The sequence below is a fragment of the Jaculus jaculus genome, chromosome 19 (assembly GCF_020740685.1).
Source record: "Jaculus jaculus isolate mJacJac1 chromosome 19, mJacJac1.mat.Y.cur, whole genome shotgun sequence".
Lineage (NCBI taxonomy): Eukaryota > Metazoa > Chordata > Mammalia > Rodentia > Dipodidae > Jaculus > Jaculus jaculus.
Window position 1 is genome coordinate 41,769,136 of NC_059120.1, and position 19,080 is coordinate 41,788,215.

Here is a 19,080-nt window from a genome sequence, read left to right on the forward strand (position 1 = left end):
ATGTAAACCAGATACATATGGTGGCTCAGTCATCTGTAGTTTATTTATAGTGGCTAAAGGCCCTGGCATGCCCATACTTTCTCTCTCACTTTCTCTCTTGTAAATAAAAATAATAACAATCTAGAAATAATATAAATGTCTAACAACATGAGATGATTGGTAAGTAAATGATTGAATATAATGAAGCTAATCAAAAGGACGAGGAAGTTGTTGGCTTAGAAAGATGTTTAAGTAGATAGAACAGATGAAGGAGAACAATGTTTAGAAAGTGAATTTACTATGTTCCTATTTATAGCAAGCACTAATCTTCTTAAAGGGTGAACAAGTAGCTGACATTAAGCTAGCAGGCCTCTGAGATTGCAACTCAAGGTAACTTGCTCAAGCGTCCTAACTACTCACTGGGCATATCTTTGGCCTGCACCTTGATTTTTCTACTGACTTTGGCAGGAGAGCTCTATAGTCAGTATAAGTGACAAACCAAATCTCACTTTACTAGTTAGTTTCTGTCAGTGAAACTCCAATTTTGAATGAATGTTAAATTTAACCCCATTCTCAGCCAGAACCCTAGCAAACATAGTTCTTTCTCACTTCCTTGCTTCTTTTCCTACCTGGACCAGCTTGATTTAAATTAAGAGGTGAGGAAGTAGTGAGGAAAGGAATAAAGTACCTATCTTGTAACTGCTGTGGTCTAAGGGGTGTTCTGGGCCTCCTGGACTGGAAGATGTTTGCTCTTAGCCCTCCTTCAGCCACCTGTCCCACATACACACACTGAAAAATAATTACCTAAAATTTACTTTCCTATGACCACTGCTCACTATAAGCCTCTGCTTTTCTAATCCATCCAGTATAATAGTATACTTTTTTTTTTTCCAGTGTCCCATTGTTGTTCCATGGTCAAGGATCTAAAACCAGAATTTGGTTCATGTTGGCTGTGACAGTGAACAAAAACTTGGAACTGAATCTTTAAATGCCACTTTATTCAGAGAGTGGGCTGTCAGGAAAGGCAGCAGATTCATGTTCTAGCGATTTGTCTTAATCTCTTCTTTCACCAGCAGATTATACAAGGAGAGAAAGCTAAGGCAGTCAAGGCAATCATTCCAAATGTTAGTCTAGCCCGCCTAGTCAGGTGGTCGGTCTTGTCTCTAAGATGTATAGTGTTGGTGCTTATCTCACTATCTCCTCCTCAGTGTATAATGGGGGTTTTGCATACACCAAGGACACTGAATTTTGCGTTGTGGGTAAGTCACAGTTGGATTATGTCTACATCAGAGGTGGACTCAGAACAAACAAACCATTAGTGCTCTCCCCCACATCTCTCTGTCAGTTACAATGCATCCATGACTATCTTTTCTTTAAAAAATGAAGTCAAAGATGGGCATGGTGGCACATTCCCTTAATCCCAGCACTCAGGAGGCAGACATAGGTGGATCTCCATGAGTTCAAGGCCACCCTGAGACTACATAGTTAATTCCAAGTCATCCTGGACCAGAGAGAGACTCTACCTCAAAAAAAAAGAAAAATGAAGTTAGAGTGTGCCCTAATAACATAAAATATGCAGTGCACTCAATGTTTCACCTGTCTATTGCAGGCCACTATTCCCCCAGGCAGCTCACAGCTCAGAAGTGGGAAATGGCCATCCAATACACTAAGCCTGGAAGGAAAGTTCCTGGGGCTAATGTCCAGTGAGAGATGAAGACAGAAGAAAGTCCCTAAGGCTAATGTACAGGGAGAGAATGAGGACAGAAGAAAGCCCCTGGGGTCAATGTGCAGTGAGAGAATGAAGACAGAAGAAAGCCCCTGGGCCTAATGTGCAGTGAGAGAATGAGGACAGAAGAAAGCCCAGGGGCTAATGTGCAGTGAGAGAATGAGGACAGAAGAAAGCCCAGGGGCTAATGTGCAGTGAGAGATGAAGACAGAAGAAAGCCCCTGGGGTCAATGTGCAGTGAGAGAATGAAGGCAGAAGAAAGCCCCTGGGCCTAATGTGCAGTGAGAGAAAGAGGACAGAAGAAAGTCCCTGGGGCTAATGTGCAGTGAGAGATGAAGACAGAAGAAAGCCCCTGGGGTCAATGTGCAGTGAGAGAAAGAGGGCAGAAGAAAGTCCCTGGGGCTAATGTGCAGTGAGAGATGAAGACAGAAGAAAGCCCCTGGGGTCAATGTGCAGTGAGAGAAAGAGGGCAGAAGAAAGCCCCTGGGACTAATGTGCAGTGGGAGAATGAAGGCAGAAGAAAGCCCAGGGGCTAATGTGCAGTGAGAGAATGATGGCAAAAGAAAACCCCTGGGACTAATGTGCAGTGAGAGAATGAGGACAGAAGAAAGCCCCTGGGGCTAATGTGCAGTGAGAGAATGAGGACAGAAGAAAGCCCCTGGGGTTAATGTGCAGTGGGAGAATGAAGGCGGAAGGAAACTGGGATTCAGAGACAGGGCAAGTTACACAATAAAGGCTTGAGAGGGACACCGGAAAGAGACAGTCTAGCACTAGAGAATCTGAACTCTTGAATGTGTGGCACAATTCCACTCTAGCAAAGTCACCAAGGACCTTTTATAAACATGTCTTCATGTTTTATTTAATTTTTTATCTCTTATACTTAAAAACTTCACTGTGTGGGCTGGAGAGATTGCTGAGCAGTTACGCACTTGCCTGCAAAGCCAAAGGACCCAGGTTCAATCCCCCAGGACCCATATAAGCCTTATGGGCAAGGTGGTACATGCATTGGAGTTTATTTGCAGTGACTGGATGCCCTGGTGTGCCTATTCCACCCATACTCCTGCCTCCTTCTCTTTCTCTCAAATAAATAAATAAAACTAAATAAATATTAAAAAAAAAAAAAGAAAAGCAAGCCAGTGTGGTGGCATATGCCTTTAATCCCAGCACTATGGAGGCAGAAGTAGGAGGATCTACGTGAGTTCGAGGCCAGCCAGAGTCTACATAATGAATTCCAGGCCAGCTTGGGCTAGGGTGAGACCCTACCTTGAAAAACCCAAAAAAGAAACAACAGCAACAACAACAAAAACCACGCTGTGCTGTTGAAGGGCAGCACTGCATCGCTATGCAGTGCAGTGTATAGATAAGATGTAGCTCAGGCCGGCCTCGAGTTTGCTGAATAGCTGAGGATGACCTTGAACTTCCGAGCTTCCACCTCCAAAGTGGCAGGATTACAAGTTTGTGCCACACAGTTTGTGTGGTCCTGGGGATCAAACCCAGGGCTTTGTGCATGCTAGGCAAGCACTCCACCAACCGAGCTGCTGCTTCCCCAACCCTAAGAAAAAAGTCACTAGAAGATGCTGTGAGCAGAGGAGCCAGCTAGTTCACACTAAGAGACAAATGGGCAAGGCCATGTAGAGAAGTTTCCTTTGGAGTTACCCAGAGAGAATTAGCTGCAGATGACACCAGCGGGGTGGAATGTCTCATTAAACGATTTAAAGAAAACAGCTCCAGTGGTGATATGAGAGCAGATAGAAGTGAGAGAAAGATCCTGGGTGATGGGGAGTGATTCCAGGACTGAAGTGTTATGCCAGGAAGCAGAACCAAAATATCACCCTGTCTCTTTCCAAGGACAGGGTCCTTAAGATGTGATACAATGCACGGCCCTTTCAGAGGCTATTTCACAGTAGCTCTACTGACGGGGTAAGTGTTGGCGTTGCTCAGATCTGGGCTTCACCATCCGGAAATTTCACAAGGCAGATTTGCCAGGGCAAGTCCCTGGGCTTCTCGTTTCCTTCCAGTAATGGGAGTGTCAAACCCTCAGGGCATAAAAGGCGCAGGGCACACATGTTCCAGGGAAGCTGGCTTGGAATAAAAGAGTAACCGCCATGGACCACAAGTCTATCTGGACAGGTGAGTGTGGGGCTGACAATTCAACAGGAAAGTTACTGAGGAGAGAAAGAGCTTCGGGAGAAGCAGATGCCGGAGGTTCTCAGCTTACCCAGAAGTGCCTCTGGTTCACGTTGGTACGGGAGCTCAGGACTCTGCTTTCTCAGATTCTTGGTGAATAAGCCTGGTGTGTGGAGTCACATTGTTCATGGGCTCTACTTTGGGCTTATTGTAGAATTATTTTTTTTTGACAGTATTTCTCAATTTGTGAATGGTTTGCTGGAGTAAATGTTTACTAAGCTTCCCTTTTCAACTCAAATGTTCTTATCCAAAAATCTGGATTTCATAGTGGCTGGGAATTTGATGAAGGTGAGAATAAGACTAAATAATTAAGGCTCTGTGTAAAAAAAAAAGGAAGCTTACTAGTGGGAGAGATGGTATGTCTGATAGAGGAAGGAAGCCACTTGTGTATATTCATCCCCTTGTTTAATACCCTTTAAATTATGAGCAACCCACTTTGCGAGAGCCTCTGTGGCTCCTTGCTGAGCTCTTTCACCTGGCTCTCAGGATAATAACCTGTAGGGAGGATGCAACTTGAAGAAGGGCCTGATGGTTGCTCTGACAATACATGTGGCCACTGGAATTTCTCTGGTTCCTCAGTTAAGTGCTTTCAGCTCAACTGCTGCCTAAATACGAGGCAATCCAGGGGGACAGACTCCTACCGTCCTGTTTCCTTATCTGGGACCATGACCAGGAGGCACCAATTCCAGCAGTGGTGTCCTCCAAGTTGGCTTTCCTTTTCAATTGTCCCTTTTTCCATTTTCACACTCCTCGATTCTAGTGCAGAAAGATAAGTCAGGGCAATGTTCCCAGGATGAAGGAACTGAACTTCAAGGAGTCTTGTTACCGAGGGGAAGTTTCTAGGACCTACAATCCTGCTTTTTCTTTATTATAGAAGGATGAGTTAAAAAAATAGAGTGAGGGAGGGCTGGAGAGATGGCTTAGCGGTTAAGCGCTTGCCTGTGAAGCCTAAGGACCCCGGTTCGAGGCTCAGTTCCCCAGGTCCCAAGTTAGCCAGATGCACAAGGGGGCGCACACGTCTGGAGTTCGTTTGCAGAGGCTGGAAGCCCTGGCGTGCCCATTCCCTCTCTCTCCCTCTATCTGTCTTTCTCTCCGTGTCTGTCGCTCTCAAATAAATAAATAAATAAAATTAAAAAAAAAATAGAGTGAGGGAGATGGAGAGATGGCTTAGCAGTTAAGGTGCTTGCCTGCAAAGCCTAAGGACTCAATTTTGACTTTCCAGGGCCCACATAAGCCAGACACACAGTGTGATGCAAGGTGCACTGTACATAAGGTGGTACACACGTCTGGAGTTTGATTTCAGTGGCTGGAGGCCCTGGAACACCAATATTCTTTCTCTTTCTCTCTCTCATATAAAAACAGAATCAGGGCTGGGGTGATGGCTTAGTGGTTAAGGTGTTTGCCTGTCAAGCTGAAGGACCCATGTCCAATTCTCCAGGATGCACATTAGCCAGATATATAGGGTGGCACATGCATCTGTAATACATCTGCAGTGGCTGGAGGCCCTGGTATACCTCTGTCTCTCTCTCTCTCTCTCTCTGTCGGTCTCAAATAAATAAAATTAAAAAATAGAATGAGCCAGTTGTGGTGGTGCATACCTTTAAAATTTTTTTGTTTATTTTTATGTATTTATTTTATAGCGACGGAGAGAGGCAGAGAGAGAGAGAGAGAAAGGAAGGGAGAGAGAGGAGAGAATGGGCGCGCCAGGGCCTCTGGCCACTGCAAATGAACTCCAGACGCGTGCGCCCCCTTGTGCATCTGGCTAACGTGGGCCCTGGGGAATTGAGCCTTGAACCAGGGTCCTTAGGCTTCACAGGCAAGCACTTAACTGCTAAGCCATCTCTCTAGCCCTGGTGCATACCTTTAATCCCAGCAATCTGGAGGCAGAGGTAGGAGGATTGCTGTGAGTTCAAAGGCAGCCTGGGACTATAGAGTGGGTGCCAAGTCAGCCTGGGCTAGAGTAAGACCCTACCTCAGAGAACAGAAACAAAAACAAACAAACAAAATAAAATAGAATGACCTCACCAGCCACCCAGGACAAAGTTGGGTGTGACCTCAGGTATGTGGGCTTAGAACATTCCAGAGCAATCACATGATCTCCATTTGCTTGGGCTTGTTTTAAGAGTTCATTAAATACTAAATAAATAAATAAATCTGCCAATCACCCAATGAGATGGTGAAATTAATATACAGTTCACAAAAAAACGAAAGATGCCCAATAAGTATTTTAAAATGTGTTTGATACCCCTAGATATCAGAGAAATGCAAATTAAAATCACCCAGGGATATTATCTCACCTTAGTCAGAATGGCTATCATCAAAAAAACTGACAAAAAAGTGCTGGGGAGGGTGTGGAGAAAAAAAAAAACAAACCCTATTTACTGTTGTTGGGAGCTCAAAGTAATACAGCCATTATGGAGATTAGTATGAAGTTTTCTCAAGAAATTAGACATGGAATTTATATGACCCAGCTATACCACTCCTGGGCATGTACCCTCAGGACTGTACATTCTACCTTAGAGCTATGGGCACATCCATGTTTGTTGCTGCTTTATTCACAATAGGTAGGAAATGGAGCCAACTTAGTTGCCAATCAACAGGTGATAGAATAATGAAAACATGGTTAATATACACAATGGAATTTTTACTCAGCAGGCATAAACATGAAATTATAAAATTTTCAGGAAAATGGATGGATCTGGCAAGAATGATATAAAGTGAGGTACCCCAAACTCAGAAAACTCAAAATCACATGTTCTGTCTCCTATGCGGATCTTAGCTTATAATATCCATATGTATGTATATAAAGGGGGGATAATATGGGCAAAACCTATACAGGTAGAATGGTAACCAAGACAGGGTATAAAAAGATGACTAGGAAGAGAGGTGGGGGCAGGACAAGAGGACACACGTGACAGACAAACAGAAAGGGAGAGGATACAGGGAGAAGAGAGGGGTGAGAAGAGTAGAAGGAGGAGGCTCAACTAAAATAGGTATATTTGAAAATGACAGAACGACGCCTAAAACTCTGTATGCTAGCTTTAAAAAAACACTGTTTTTGAAAGAATTCACTCCTTTTCCATGTGATGTCGACTATCTCGAAGTGCCAAAGACAAGCAGTTGTCCCAGGAGAACTGGATTTCTTCCTCCGCATTCTGCCGACATGGATTGGAGAGTGCTAATGGTCTAGGCAAGCATCCTGGTCTCTTTCATCGATGACACCCCTGATGTCACCGATGGCGCCCCGTGACTAGATGGGAGGGGAGCACAGCAAAGGGTCTATGTGCTCACGGGTGAATGAGAATTCAAGAGTTTCCCACAAAGCAATAAGCTACATGATCAACCTGCCCATAATCAATTTTTGACCAGATTGTAAGTTCCTGGGACACATCAAGTTCATCTTACTTTCCCAGGTGTCCTGGATAATGCTTGGCACAGAGCAAGTGATTCAATAAGATTTTATTGGATAATGAGTGAACAAATGAATTCTAGTTTAGAAAGTTCTGTCTAGGGCTATAGGGGCCCATGATACCACAGAGTATGTGGCTGAGATACTGCAGTGGAAGGGTAGCTGGAGGTAGGTGCCCACGCGTACGCATTGCCATCCTCTGAGGAAGAGTATTTGGCTCAACAGCTTTATCTTTCTATCCAATACAGGTCTGGTGGTCTTGTTGCTTCTCCATCGAGGTAAGTGACCAGCAGCTCCCCTGGTTGGGTCCTTACCATTCTGGTGTTTCGTTTCTGTCTCTGCTGAATGACTTTTCTTTTGATTTCTCAGATCTTGACATGAACACATTCATGACCCCCAGCTTTTGTTTTTGTGTCTTTGTGCATCCATGGCACATATGGTGCTCTGCCTCTCTCCCTCGGTGTGTGCATGCGTGCATATGCCCCCACACGTACACAACATGTCTCTTCTTCCCTTCGTGCATATGAATGCATCTCAGTGATGCTCTATCGCATTTAAATGTTGATGACATCTCTGTCAATGTACTTCTTTTTATTTAATTTTTATCTTTTAGAGAGAGCGAGAGAGACAGAAAGAGAGAGGGAGAATTGGCTGCCAGGGACTCAGCCACTGTAATTGAACTCCAGATGCTTGTGCCACCTACTGGGCACGTGCCACCTTGCACTTGCCTCACCTTTATGCATTTGGCTTATGCGGGATCTGGAGAGTTGAACATGGGTCCTGAGGCTTTGCAGACAAGCGCTTAACCGGCAAGCCATCTCTCCAGCCCCTGTCAATGTACTTCTTAATTTAAGTGTAGGTATTCCAGAGCCAGCACAAAAGGCCCCCTCATGCTGAATGATGCTCAGAGAGACTGGTTGAATGAGGAAAAGATACAATGGAAGTCTTGGGCTCTAAGACAGCAACATTGAAGTCTAATTGATTCTTTTCACTCTACTCCAGGATCTGCCTACAAACTTGTTTGCTATTTTACCAGCTGGTCCGCTGAGAGGCAGGAACCAGGAACATTCACCCTTGAGAAGCTCAACCCTTTCCTATGCTCACACCTCATCTATGCATTCGGCACCATCAAAAGCAACAGGATTGGCATTGATGACGGGAACGCGGCTGCACTCGACCATGCCATCAGCACTCACAAAGCCACGTCAGTAGTTGGGATAGAAGTGTCCTGGGTAGATTTTATTTTTTGAGGTAGGGTTTCACTCTAGTCCAGGCTGACCTGGAATTCACTCTGTAGTCTCAAGGTGGCCTCGAACTCACAGTGATCCTCCTACCTCTGCTTCCCGAGTGCTGGGATTAAACGCATACGCCACCACGCCTGGCTCTGGGTGGATTTTTTGAGGAAGGAAAGTTAGTTTTCCGAGCTGGGCTAAGATCTACTATCTCGTTCCCTCATTCATTTATACTTTTCATCCTGACTGTTTTCCTCCCCAAGGCCTGCATGTCTGTACTCTTCAAATCAGAAATTCTGCCCCTTAGACAAAGATGTTTCTGGAAACCAGAAAAGAAATAATGTGTTTATTCTTCTACTCCAGGAATCCCAAACTGAAAATTCTCTTATGCATTGGAGGCTACGTGTTTGGCTCCAAAGGGTAAGACCTCAGTTTGTATTTTCTGTTCACGCCCCCTATTTCCTTTTCATTACTTTTTCCTCCTACTGTGAAGAAACTTTTAGGTAGGCATTGGGGAAATCTTCCTTTAGCCAAGTAGGAAAACTAATCTGAGTGTTGTCACAAGTAAGGACAGCACACTGGGTTTTCTGTGTCATAGGAAGAACTCCAGTGGAAGCTTTGCATGAGCTCACCTGCCTAAGGCCCGAGAAAACTGGACTATGAGCATTATTTGAGCCCGTCCCCAGCAGCACATCAACTTAAAACAGTAGTGTTCACCGTAATCCTGGCACTGGGGAGATAGGTCACCCTTGGCTACATAGCAAGTGTAAGCAAGTCTGTGCTACATGAGACCTTGTCAGAAAGAGAGAAAGAAAGGAAGGAAGGAAGGAATGAAGGGAGGAGGAAGGAAAGGAAGAAGGAAGGGAGGGAAGAAAAAATAAAGAGGGGGACAGAGTGAAGGAAAGGAGAGAAAGAAAAAGAAAGAAGGAAAGAAAGGAAGGAAGGAGAGAAGGAGGCAGGGAAGGAGAAATGTAGGGAAGGAGGAGAGAAATGAAAGGAAGGAATTTTTGAAAGAGTTTTTAAGTGAAGAGGGAGAGGAGAGGAATGGGGAGGAAAGGGGAAGGAAAGAAAGAAACAGAGTGGGAGGAAAGGAGAGAACTCATAGGGTTGGGTAGGATAGTCACTCAAGTGCTAATTATCTTTTTTAAGGCTAGAGATCTGAAACTTAGCCGGCTGAGTGTTAGTCTTCATAGAGTCTGCTAGTGTGACTTCCTCGAGCAGCCTGTGCCAGTAAGTTCTAGCTTGAAACAGAGAAAAGAGGATGTTATATAGACTTATATAGACTTCTGCACTCTTGAAGATAAAACAAAATCAGGCTAAACATCCTTCAATTATGAATGCTTTTTTTTTTGTTGTTGTTATTTGTTTTTCAAGGTAGGGTCTCAAGCTAGCTCAAACTGACCTGGAATTCACTCTGTAGTCTCAAGGTGGCCTAGAACTCTCGGCAATCTTCCTACCTCTGCCTCCTGAGTGCTGGGATTAAAAGCACACACCACAATGTCTGGCTATGAATGCTTTTTAATAGCTATATGCATATAATCCTCAAATTCTCTATTCTTTCTAATTACTTGGTTAAGTTTTTGTTTTGTTTTGTGTTTTTGAGACAGGGACTCATGTAGCCCAGGCTGACCCTAGACCTGTTATATAGCAAAGGATGACCTTGAACTTCCGATCCTCCTGTCTCCACTTCGCAAGTGATAGAATTAGAAGACTGTACCACCAAGCTTGGTCTTACTTGGTTAAGTTTTGATTCAGTTATGAATGCCTTCATTCCCTCTTACATGCATAAGTGATTAAGACAGATTTGCTTTAGGGGAATAGAGTCCTCATGATAGTGTAGCTCTGGGTTTGAGACCTAGTATGGCAAAGGCAAGTGAGGAACGAGCAGGTTGCCAGATGAAACATTCCTAAGAAGAAACAATGGGGGTGGGGGAATCCTAAACTGACTCAACAGGATTCTTACTAAAGGTAGGCCTCAGTAAACAGTTACCACTTGGAGTTGGTGGTTGGGCAGAATGGTATAATATTGAAGGTGATCAGTGCCAATGTGGAAATTTTCACTAAGTTGAGAGAAGTCTTGCTAAAACTAAGTTCTGCAAAGATGAACACAGAAGACCAAGGTCAAGGTCTAGCTGATCAGAGGACCCAGAGTTTGCCCAAGTAGATGGCCTTTGTTAAAAAAAAGACAGCTCCATTTCCCCAGCAGGAAAGTCTGTGGGAAACTTTTCCGTGATCAGTTCTGTGGCCCGGCAACCTTCTCCCACCTTTCCTAAAAGCTTGGGGTAGACACAGCATGAGTGAATGTTGTAGAAAGGAAGACTATTTCAAGATCTCTGTGGGGGGAAAATAGTGCTTTGTTGTGGCTTGTTCTTTCCAAAAAGCAAAATAAACCCCTCTGCTGATTGTCCCAGGTTCCACCCCATGGTTGATTCTCCCACTTCACGCTTAGAGTTTATTAACTCTGCAATCCAGTTTCTGAGGACCCATAACTTTGATGGATTGGATATAAGCTGGATCTATCCGGATCGGAAAGACAACGCTCAGTTCAGTGTGTTGATCCACGTAAGCCAGACTCACGGTTTTTACTGCACGTGACCCACGGCCACACTGGAAGGGAAAAAAGAAGAGGCTGGTTGAAGACACCCTCCCCCTCTGCCTTTCAAAATTCCTCACTGTTAGGGAAGAAGTTCCTGCTTTTAGTTTAGGTCAGGGATGACCTCAAACAACAGAGCCCTCTTCCCAATGAACAAATAACACCAAAACAAAGCCTATTTGTGGGTAAAAAAAAAAAAAAAAAACATGGGTCCATGAAATTTCATGGATACTAATATGGCCCCATGGAAGATCTATCAAATAGATCAGAATGTTGATAAGCAGGAAGCCCAGAGACTGCTTTCCTGTGTACAGTGAGGATGGAGTCCCGTTGCTTAGTGTGAATACTTCCTGAGCAAATACAGGCATGAGGCATGTCCCTGTGAGATGGGGAGGATAGGGTCAATTTCTTTCATCTAATGTGGTTCTAGAAGCTTAATTGATTCCAGGCAAGACGGTTAGCAGTGTACTCTGGGAGAGAGAATCTGAGGTCTTGTTTCCTCACATTTCCTAGGAGATAGCAGAAGCCTTTCAAAAGGACTCTGTAGACTCCACCAAAGCAAGGCTCCTTCTGACTGCCAGCGTGTCCTCAGGGAGGCATATGATCGATAACAGCTATCAGATCAAGAAGCTAGCAGAGTGAGTACCTCAGGGAACTGCTCATCCATCTCTCTGCCTCCATCCTGGCTGTGCAACTGACACATGTTAGCTTGTTAGAGGAGAAAGAAGGGGGAGTAAGGAAGGGAAAGAAAGAGAAAGGAGAAGACAGAGAGGCAAAGGGGTCCTTATCCTGACCACACATCATTTAGCCGGGATAACTTTGTTATGGTAAATTCCCATCCTCCTGTCCAGCCTGGCCTCACACCTGTGATCCTCCTGCTCTGTTGGCTTCCTGAATGGCTGTGATGATGGACGGGAGGGTGCTGCCAGGCCTGGGATGGACTTCCTGCCTCCCAGTGCCATTCAAAGCACAGAAACCTGGCAGCAATTGTTTCTACTTTGCTCATCACACTTCCTTCACTTTTGACGTTTTAGAGATGTGGATTTCATCAACCTCATGTCTTATGATTTCCATGGGCCTTGGGTAAAGCCCCTGGTCACTGGACACAGCAGCCCTCTAAGTAAAGGTCAGCTGGACAGAGGGTCATTCGCTTACAACAATGCGGTGAGTCATGTAAAGAAACTACAGCAAGGCCCTGGCCATTGGGGAGGGGCTGAAGTGAGCTCAGCACTTGTAGTGTTACCTCTGAATTGAGCTGAACTGAACTGAGGAGGGACCATGTGCCAACTGAGGTTCAGGTAACCCAGAATGAGTATAGTGCAATGGCTTTGTGTCCTGGTACCAGGAAACTGTCACCTTGAAAATGTCAGAAGATCTAGTTGCTGAAATCTCTTCAGCACAATATGTCACTTATTTTCTCTGGAGGCTGGCTCCATCTTTGCCACAATCCCTCACGTCCACACAGGCAGTAAATTTGCACCTCCCATGTGCATCCATATTCCTGGTTCAATCTGGTCTTCTAAACAAGCCTGTGAGGTCTCTGAGCAGGAATTATTACTCTTGTTCCACATCTGTAGAAACAGAAGGTCAACAGAATCAGTGATTGCTGAAGTGATATTAATATAACTTAGAGGAAAATGGATAGTTTAAGACAAAAATGAAGTGAAACGAAATCCAACCTCTGTTGTCGCTCTGGTCCCTATGTATGGATGGATATTTCTAAAGTTTTGAGAGATAAAAAGTGTCTTGGCTACATGCATCCAAGTATTTACATTTAAACTTACAAAACAAGCTAAGAATTATAGCTCAGTGGCAAGAATGCATGCATCCTGGACTCACTTTCCAGCACAAAAAGTAAATGAGAAAAATAATGTTATGATACTGACCAGTTATGAGCTAGATCTGATTTCTAGTTTGGAATTTTCTATCTCCTCATGGTCCAGCCATGCCTGTCTCCTTTACTTCTTCTCTGTTGTCTATCTTTAATGATGACAATTTTAAGGATCAACTTTCTAACTCCTTATCTTTCTCTGTAGGGAAGAAAAGTCAAAGCTAGCTCCTCACCCTGTCGCCCTGGGTCTATGATCATTGTAGGACGTCATAGACCAAGAATCCAATAGCTACCTTGTTCAGTGAATATGACCAGCCATCCTGTAGATACATTCCACTGGAATTGACTCAAAGGGGAAAGACAGATGATGGCAATCCTGTTGTTATAGTTTCTTGGTCTCTTGTTTCTTTTCTGATTCTTTGTATAGTTTTCTTTCACAGTGTTAAAGCAAAAGAAAACCTTCAGTGAGTCTCTTAATGTTGAAGATTTAAAAATTTTTTTTTGTTTATTATTTATTTATTTGAGAGTGACAGACAGAGAGAGAAAGAGGCAGAGAGAGAGAAAGAATGGGCGCGCCAGGGCCTCCAGCCACTGCAAACGAACTCCAGACGTATGCGCCCCCTTGTGCATCTGGCTAACATGGGTCCTGGGGAATCGAGCCTTGAACCAGGGTCCTTAGGCTTCACAGACAAGTGTTTAACCGCTAAGCCATCTCTCCAGCCCTGTTGAAGATTTTTAAGTACCTTAGAACAACACTCTGGTGCTGGTAGGACTGTCCACAGTCAGATACAGAAAAGTCACCAAGGAGTCACCTTTGTGAAGTCTAGGATGGAGGCTAATAAAGGCCTCATATGCCTTTTGTCTGCCTCCTGGACCTCAGACTTCCTTCCCTTTCTAGGAATATGCTGTGGGGTACTGGATATATAAAGGAATGCCTGCAGAGAAGGTGATCATGGGCATACCCACATACGGGCGCTCCTACACACTGGCATCTGCAGACACCTCTGTGGGCGCCCCAGCCTCTGGTCCCGGAGTTCCTGGTCCCATCACCAATTCTTCAGGTGTCATGGCCTATTACGAGGTACCCAGAACTTTCTCATGCCCTCAAGTGCCTGTCATGTTTGGGATAAGATTCCAGTTTCAATCTGATGATACTAGAGTGAAGACATTCTGAGTGTCAAAAGGGGTGGGGCTTACGGCGAACTGATGGAACACTAAAGAGGAGGTCGTAACTGATAATGTCAAAAGACAGCCAGCATCTTCTAAAGGGAGTAAAATAAAGTGAACTCTGAAGAGGAGATGGAGGAATGATGATGGATACAGGGAATATTTAACTGGGCAAGGGGACGTCTCAGGTTCTTGATGTGGGCAATTAAGCAAATAGGTAATGCCATTTATTGAGATAGGACATACAAGAAAAAGAACAGGGAATGTGTCCACCTTGTTTTGATTACCTGCTGGGATTCTAGACATGTGCCACTTGCCCTGCCATTGGCAGGGTTTTGACATGAAACTATGAAATTAGCTTTTTCCTGTCAAGTTTTATTGAATTGCTTATTGTGTCACCCTAAATCATTCTTACTTTGACAAGTTGATATTTGTCAAAATATTCAACTTTCATTTTATGCCTTCATTGATGAAGCATGGTTATATATCACCCAAATGGATCTTTTTGAGAAAGTCTCAATCTGTAGGCCAGTTTAGACTATGTACCCTGACTGGCCTGAGGCTTCCAATTCTCCTGTTTCAGCCTCCTGAGTGCTAGGATTATAGGCATGAACCACCAGGCCTGGCTCCAAAATGAATGTGTTTGTTTATTTATTTATTTATTTATTTAACAGAGAAAGAGGGGGAGAGAGAATGAGCATGCCAGGGCCTCAGCCACTGCAAATGAACTCCAGATGCATGCACCCCCTTGTGCATCTGGCTAGTGTGGGTCCTGGGAAATTGTACCTGGGTCCTTTGGCTTTGCAGGCAAATGCCTTAACAGCTAAGCCAAAATGAATTTTGAAAGGCATTTTTTTCACAGAAGATTTATCTTTTCTTTTAGAAGCTCTTGTTTATGCTGATATGAAGATAAATTGGTTAATGGCAGAAGGGGGCTCCTAGGGCAGGGCACATTGGGAAGGGGCGGGAACAGAGCAGGTATAATGGTATTGAGCAAAAGCTACAAGGTGGGGAGCGGTGGCATTTCACATTTGTATAGCACTTTTTTATTTTCTCATAAATTATTTAACATACTTATTCATTGGATCTTAACAATACTGTTACATTAGGTATTTGGTAGGCATTATTGTAATCCCTGCAGAGTAACAAGTGGGAAGATTTATTGGTCAGTACAGAGGTCTGGTCTTGGCATTTTCTGACTTGTAAGTGCTTTCAACTCCTGGTGAGACCTGAGTGCAAGAAGTTCCCATTGGTTCACTTTGGACCATCCATTCTGCAGTCAAATGCTCTACCACTGAGCTATATCCCCATGGACCATCCATTCTGGACAATGAGTTGGGTCATTCCTCTCCTTATCAGATGCCTGCAATTACGGTTCTGGTATTTTCCCCAAATGTCAGTGACTAAGCTGCTTTGTCTGCCTCACTACGTCTCAGGAGAGCCCATTATCAATCTTCATGTTCTCTTTCCACATCCAGATCTGCCAGTTCCTGCAAGGAGCCAGTATTACCAGGCTCCTTGACCAGCAGGTCCCCTATGCAGTCAAGGGGAACCAGTGGGTGGGCTATGAGGATGTGGAGAGTATAGAAACCAAGGTAAGTGGGCAAGAGTTGTGGGACAGGGTACTCCTTTGCAAAGGCACTGTGACTATGTGGCAAAACTCTAAACAGTCTCATGCTGAAAGTGAGATTCTTTTGGGATCCCAAACTGTAGAAGGGATCCAGTAACTGCTGCAGCCCAAGCTTAGTCATGACCAATCCACACCTATGAGTGCATGTGGTGCAAGAAGGGGCGGAAAGGATACGAGGAAGAATTAGTGGGAAAGTGATGGGTGGAGAAAATTGATAGGTGAGGAGAAGAGAAAGGAAGAATAAAGGTATTTGGCATCAACATAGAGGGGGTATCTGCCTTGTGATCACACAAAGCAAACTCCTTGGTCCTCTTCTTCGATACCTATCCTGAAGGCCCTGGATTTCTGAGGATATAGTCCTCATACTTAGGCAATATATTTGGCAGCCTTCTAGGCTGAGTACAGGAAAAGACATGAGCATTACTTATAAATTCAAGTGACTTGTCTTGATTAGAACATGCTGGATTCTTATCCTTGAGCATTTTCACAAAAATGCCAGAGCTGGAGTAAGGAGACAGGGAGAAGCAGCTGACAGTGAGTGGCCCTTCCTTCCTCCTGAGTCACCTTTCCCTCAGGAAGTCTCTTAACCCATAAATCAATAGACTGGTTGCCACATCTTAAGCTGAAACCCTCATTTAAACCTGACTTGATCATGGGCATGAAAAGGCCCCTCTCACATGCTTTATGACTTGCTGTGTTTTCTACAGGTTCAGTTTCTAAAGAACGCAAACCTTGGAGGGGCCTCAATATGGTCTGTTGACTTGGATGACATCACAGGCCAATCCTGCAACCAGGGTCCCTTCCCTCTTCTCCAAGCTGCCAAGAGAAACCTTGGCTCGCTCTGAAGGTGACCATCTGAGGAAGGGGCTGGGGTGGGCAGAGATCCCCACAGATCAGAACACAGGAAACAGCACTGGAGGCATCCTCTTTGGACATTGAACCAATTCTTCAGGCTCTGTTGTACCCTCTGCTATGTTCTCTGACAAATTATGCTGCTTCTGTCTGTCTTGTGGGCTTCCTATACAGTCTTAGGAGAACAAGAATATAATCTATCACTTCTGAGTACAGTGTGCTTTCCACCCCTACTCCTGATGGTCACGGTGCATTGTAAATTCTGTTGGGCAGGTAAAGGTTTCTGCTGACCAACCAGCCAGCCAAAGATTCATTGGTCCTAGGGCAGGTAGCAGGGGAGGATGGAGGAGCTCACGGGTGTGGCCCAACGCAAGCAATCAAGGAGAACCAGCCATGCACTCCTATGGAAGGGCCTAGGGTGCTATGGGTCTTTTGTGGCAGGATTATATATCCCAGGTTGGCTTTGAATTTGCTGTGTAGCCAAAGATGATCTTGAACTTCTGATCCTCCTGCCTCTACCTCCTGAGTGCTGCGGTTTCAGGCATACTCCAATAGGCCTGGTTTTTGTGGAGCTGGGGATCAAACCCAGGACTTGTGCATGCTAGGCAAGTGCTCTGCCAGTTGAACAACATCCTCAGCCTCACTGAGGGTCTTCTTTACACATGTACTGAGGCTGAACATTGACCCCATTGCAAATTTTGCTTACAAAATGATCAGTCTGATTTAAGTTTCAAAATCAGAAGAAACCCAATTCTATGCCTTTGACTCTTGATTGATGAGATATTCAGTCTAGCCAGTCAGGAGGTCTAATATTGATAGGCCCTTGCTTGACCCTATGATCTTGAAGGCCAGAGGCTCTCTTCTGTTTCATGTTGCCCTCCGGGTTCCCTAGGTGCATTCAAGCCTTTCCTGACTTTACATCAGGTCATGGAAAGTCCCTCCTGATTCTGGCTCTGTGCTTATTTTCCTGTAGCTGAAGACTTGTTTCCCTGCGGGACAATAAAACAAAATCTTGTTACTCCAACCAGTGTGGGCTCATTGCATGCTTCTTAATCCTGTTGGATTAGGCTGTCCTCCTACCTCTGCCATTTGTGGGGCCCTGGGGCTGGAATACAAATGAAGGTCTGCCTAGCATATGTTTAAATGCTACCAAGAGCTAACATACTGTAAAATTATGACTTCAGTCTCTACATCAACAAATGCAACATCAAAACAGATGGAGTTTGAAGTGAAAATTCTCCAGACTTCCTGGGATTCCCCACCATCATGTGGTAGCACTTGCCCTAGCTCCAGGTGCGCAAATAGCCCCTTCTCTTTCCTCTTTAGCTCTGTCTCACAGAGAGGTGGCCTCATCCTCGTGGACATACTCAAGCTTTGGACATCTCAAGCTTTGCATCCAAGCTTCATGGACTCCTACCCACATCCTTCATCACACACAAAGAGCCTCTTGACAAACCCATCACACACCAGTATGTCCTCCCTCACTCATGATGGGCCCAGGGAAAAGACTAGTGAGGACTCTGAAAGCGGTGGGCATGGGCTACTGAGGCAGGAACCCTGGATAACTGAATTGTGGTTTAGAGGAAGCAGGTGAACTCCAGGTAGATGTGATCTCAGATCTCACCTTGTGGGGAGGAGAACAACTGGAAGAGGACCAGAGTGGGACCTTCTAAGGCAGGGGCCAACAATTTATGGCCCATGGGCAACCCCAAGCTCACTGCATCGATTTCCTTTTGCTTTGGCTTTTTGGAATGCTTTTCAAGTTTTCTGGGGACAGGGTCTCACCAAGTAGCACAGCCATTAAGAGAAAGCAGTATAAAAGTCCCTTAAAAAACAGTATAAAAGGGCTGGAGAGATGGCTTAGCAGTTAAGCGCTTGCCTGTGAAGCCTAAGGACCCCGATTCAAGGTTCGGTTCCCCAGGCCCCACGTTAGCCAGATGCACAAGGGGGCGCACGCGTCTGGAGTTCGTTTGCAGTGGCTGGAAGCCCTGGCGCGCCCATTCTCTCTCCCTCTATCTGTCTTTTTCCCTGTGTCTGTCGCTCTCAAATAAATAAATAAAAAAGGAACAAAAAAAATATTTAAAAAAAAAACAGTATAAAAGTCCCTTAAAAAAGTAAAACGAGCTGAGTGTGGTGACACACGCCTTGAATCCCAGCACTTGACATAGGTAGAAGGATCACTATGAGTTCAAGGCCACCCTGAGACTACTGAATGAATTCCTGATTAGCCTGGGCTAGAGTAAGACCCTACCTCAAAAAAAAAAAAAAAAATTAAAACCCGGATTACTATATGATCCAGCAATTCCACTCCTCTGTGTATATACAAAGAGAATGAAAATATGTTGAAGACTCTGCACTCCCATCAGTGAGGCAACACCACTACTCATTATTGCCCCAAAATGATATTCTCCTGAGTCCACTAGCACACTGTTGTATGTAGGCAGACATTTGCTCCTTCCACCTCCTGTCTTCTT

At 44.7% G+C, this 19,080-nt stretch overlaps 1 protein-coding gene across 1 annotated transcript; it reads left to right on the forward strand.

The window, feature by feature from the left end:
• Positions 1-3,699: 3,699 nt before the first annotated feature.
• Chi3l2 (chitinase 3 like 2) lies at positions 3,700-17,630 on the forward strand. Its single transcript, XM_004658996.2, has 10 exons — positions 3,700-3,835; positions 7,550-7,579; positions 8,304-8,505; positions 8,897-8,953; positions 10,945-11,095; positions 11,640-11,764; positions 12,161-12,290; positions 13,856-14,038; positions 15,603-15,719; positions 16,462-17,630. The coding sequence occupies exons 1-10, from the start codon at positions 3,811-3,813 to the stop codon at positions 16,597-16,599; spliced, it is 1,158 nt and encodes a 385-aa protein (XP_004659053.2). The 5' UTR covers positions 3,700-3,810; the 3' UTR covers positions 16,600-17,630.
• The last annotated feature ends 1,450 nt before the right edge of the window (positions 17,631-19,080 follow it).

Coding starts and splice junctions, on each gene's coding strand:
- Chi3l2 (XM_004658996.2), top strand. CDS start 3,811: ATGGACCACAAGTCTATCTGGACAG. Junction 11,096..11,639: donor AGTTCAGTGTGTTGATCCAC/GTAAGCCAGACT, acceptor CACATTTCCTAG/GAGATAGCAGAAGCCTTTCA. Junction 12,291..13,855: donor CATTCGCTTACAACAATGCG/GTGAGTCATGTA, acceptor TTCCCTTTCTAG/GAATATGCTGTGGGGTACTG.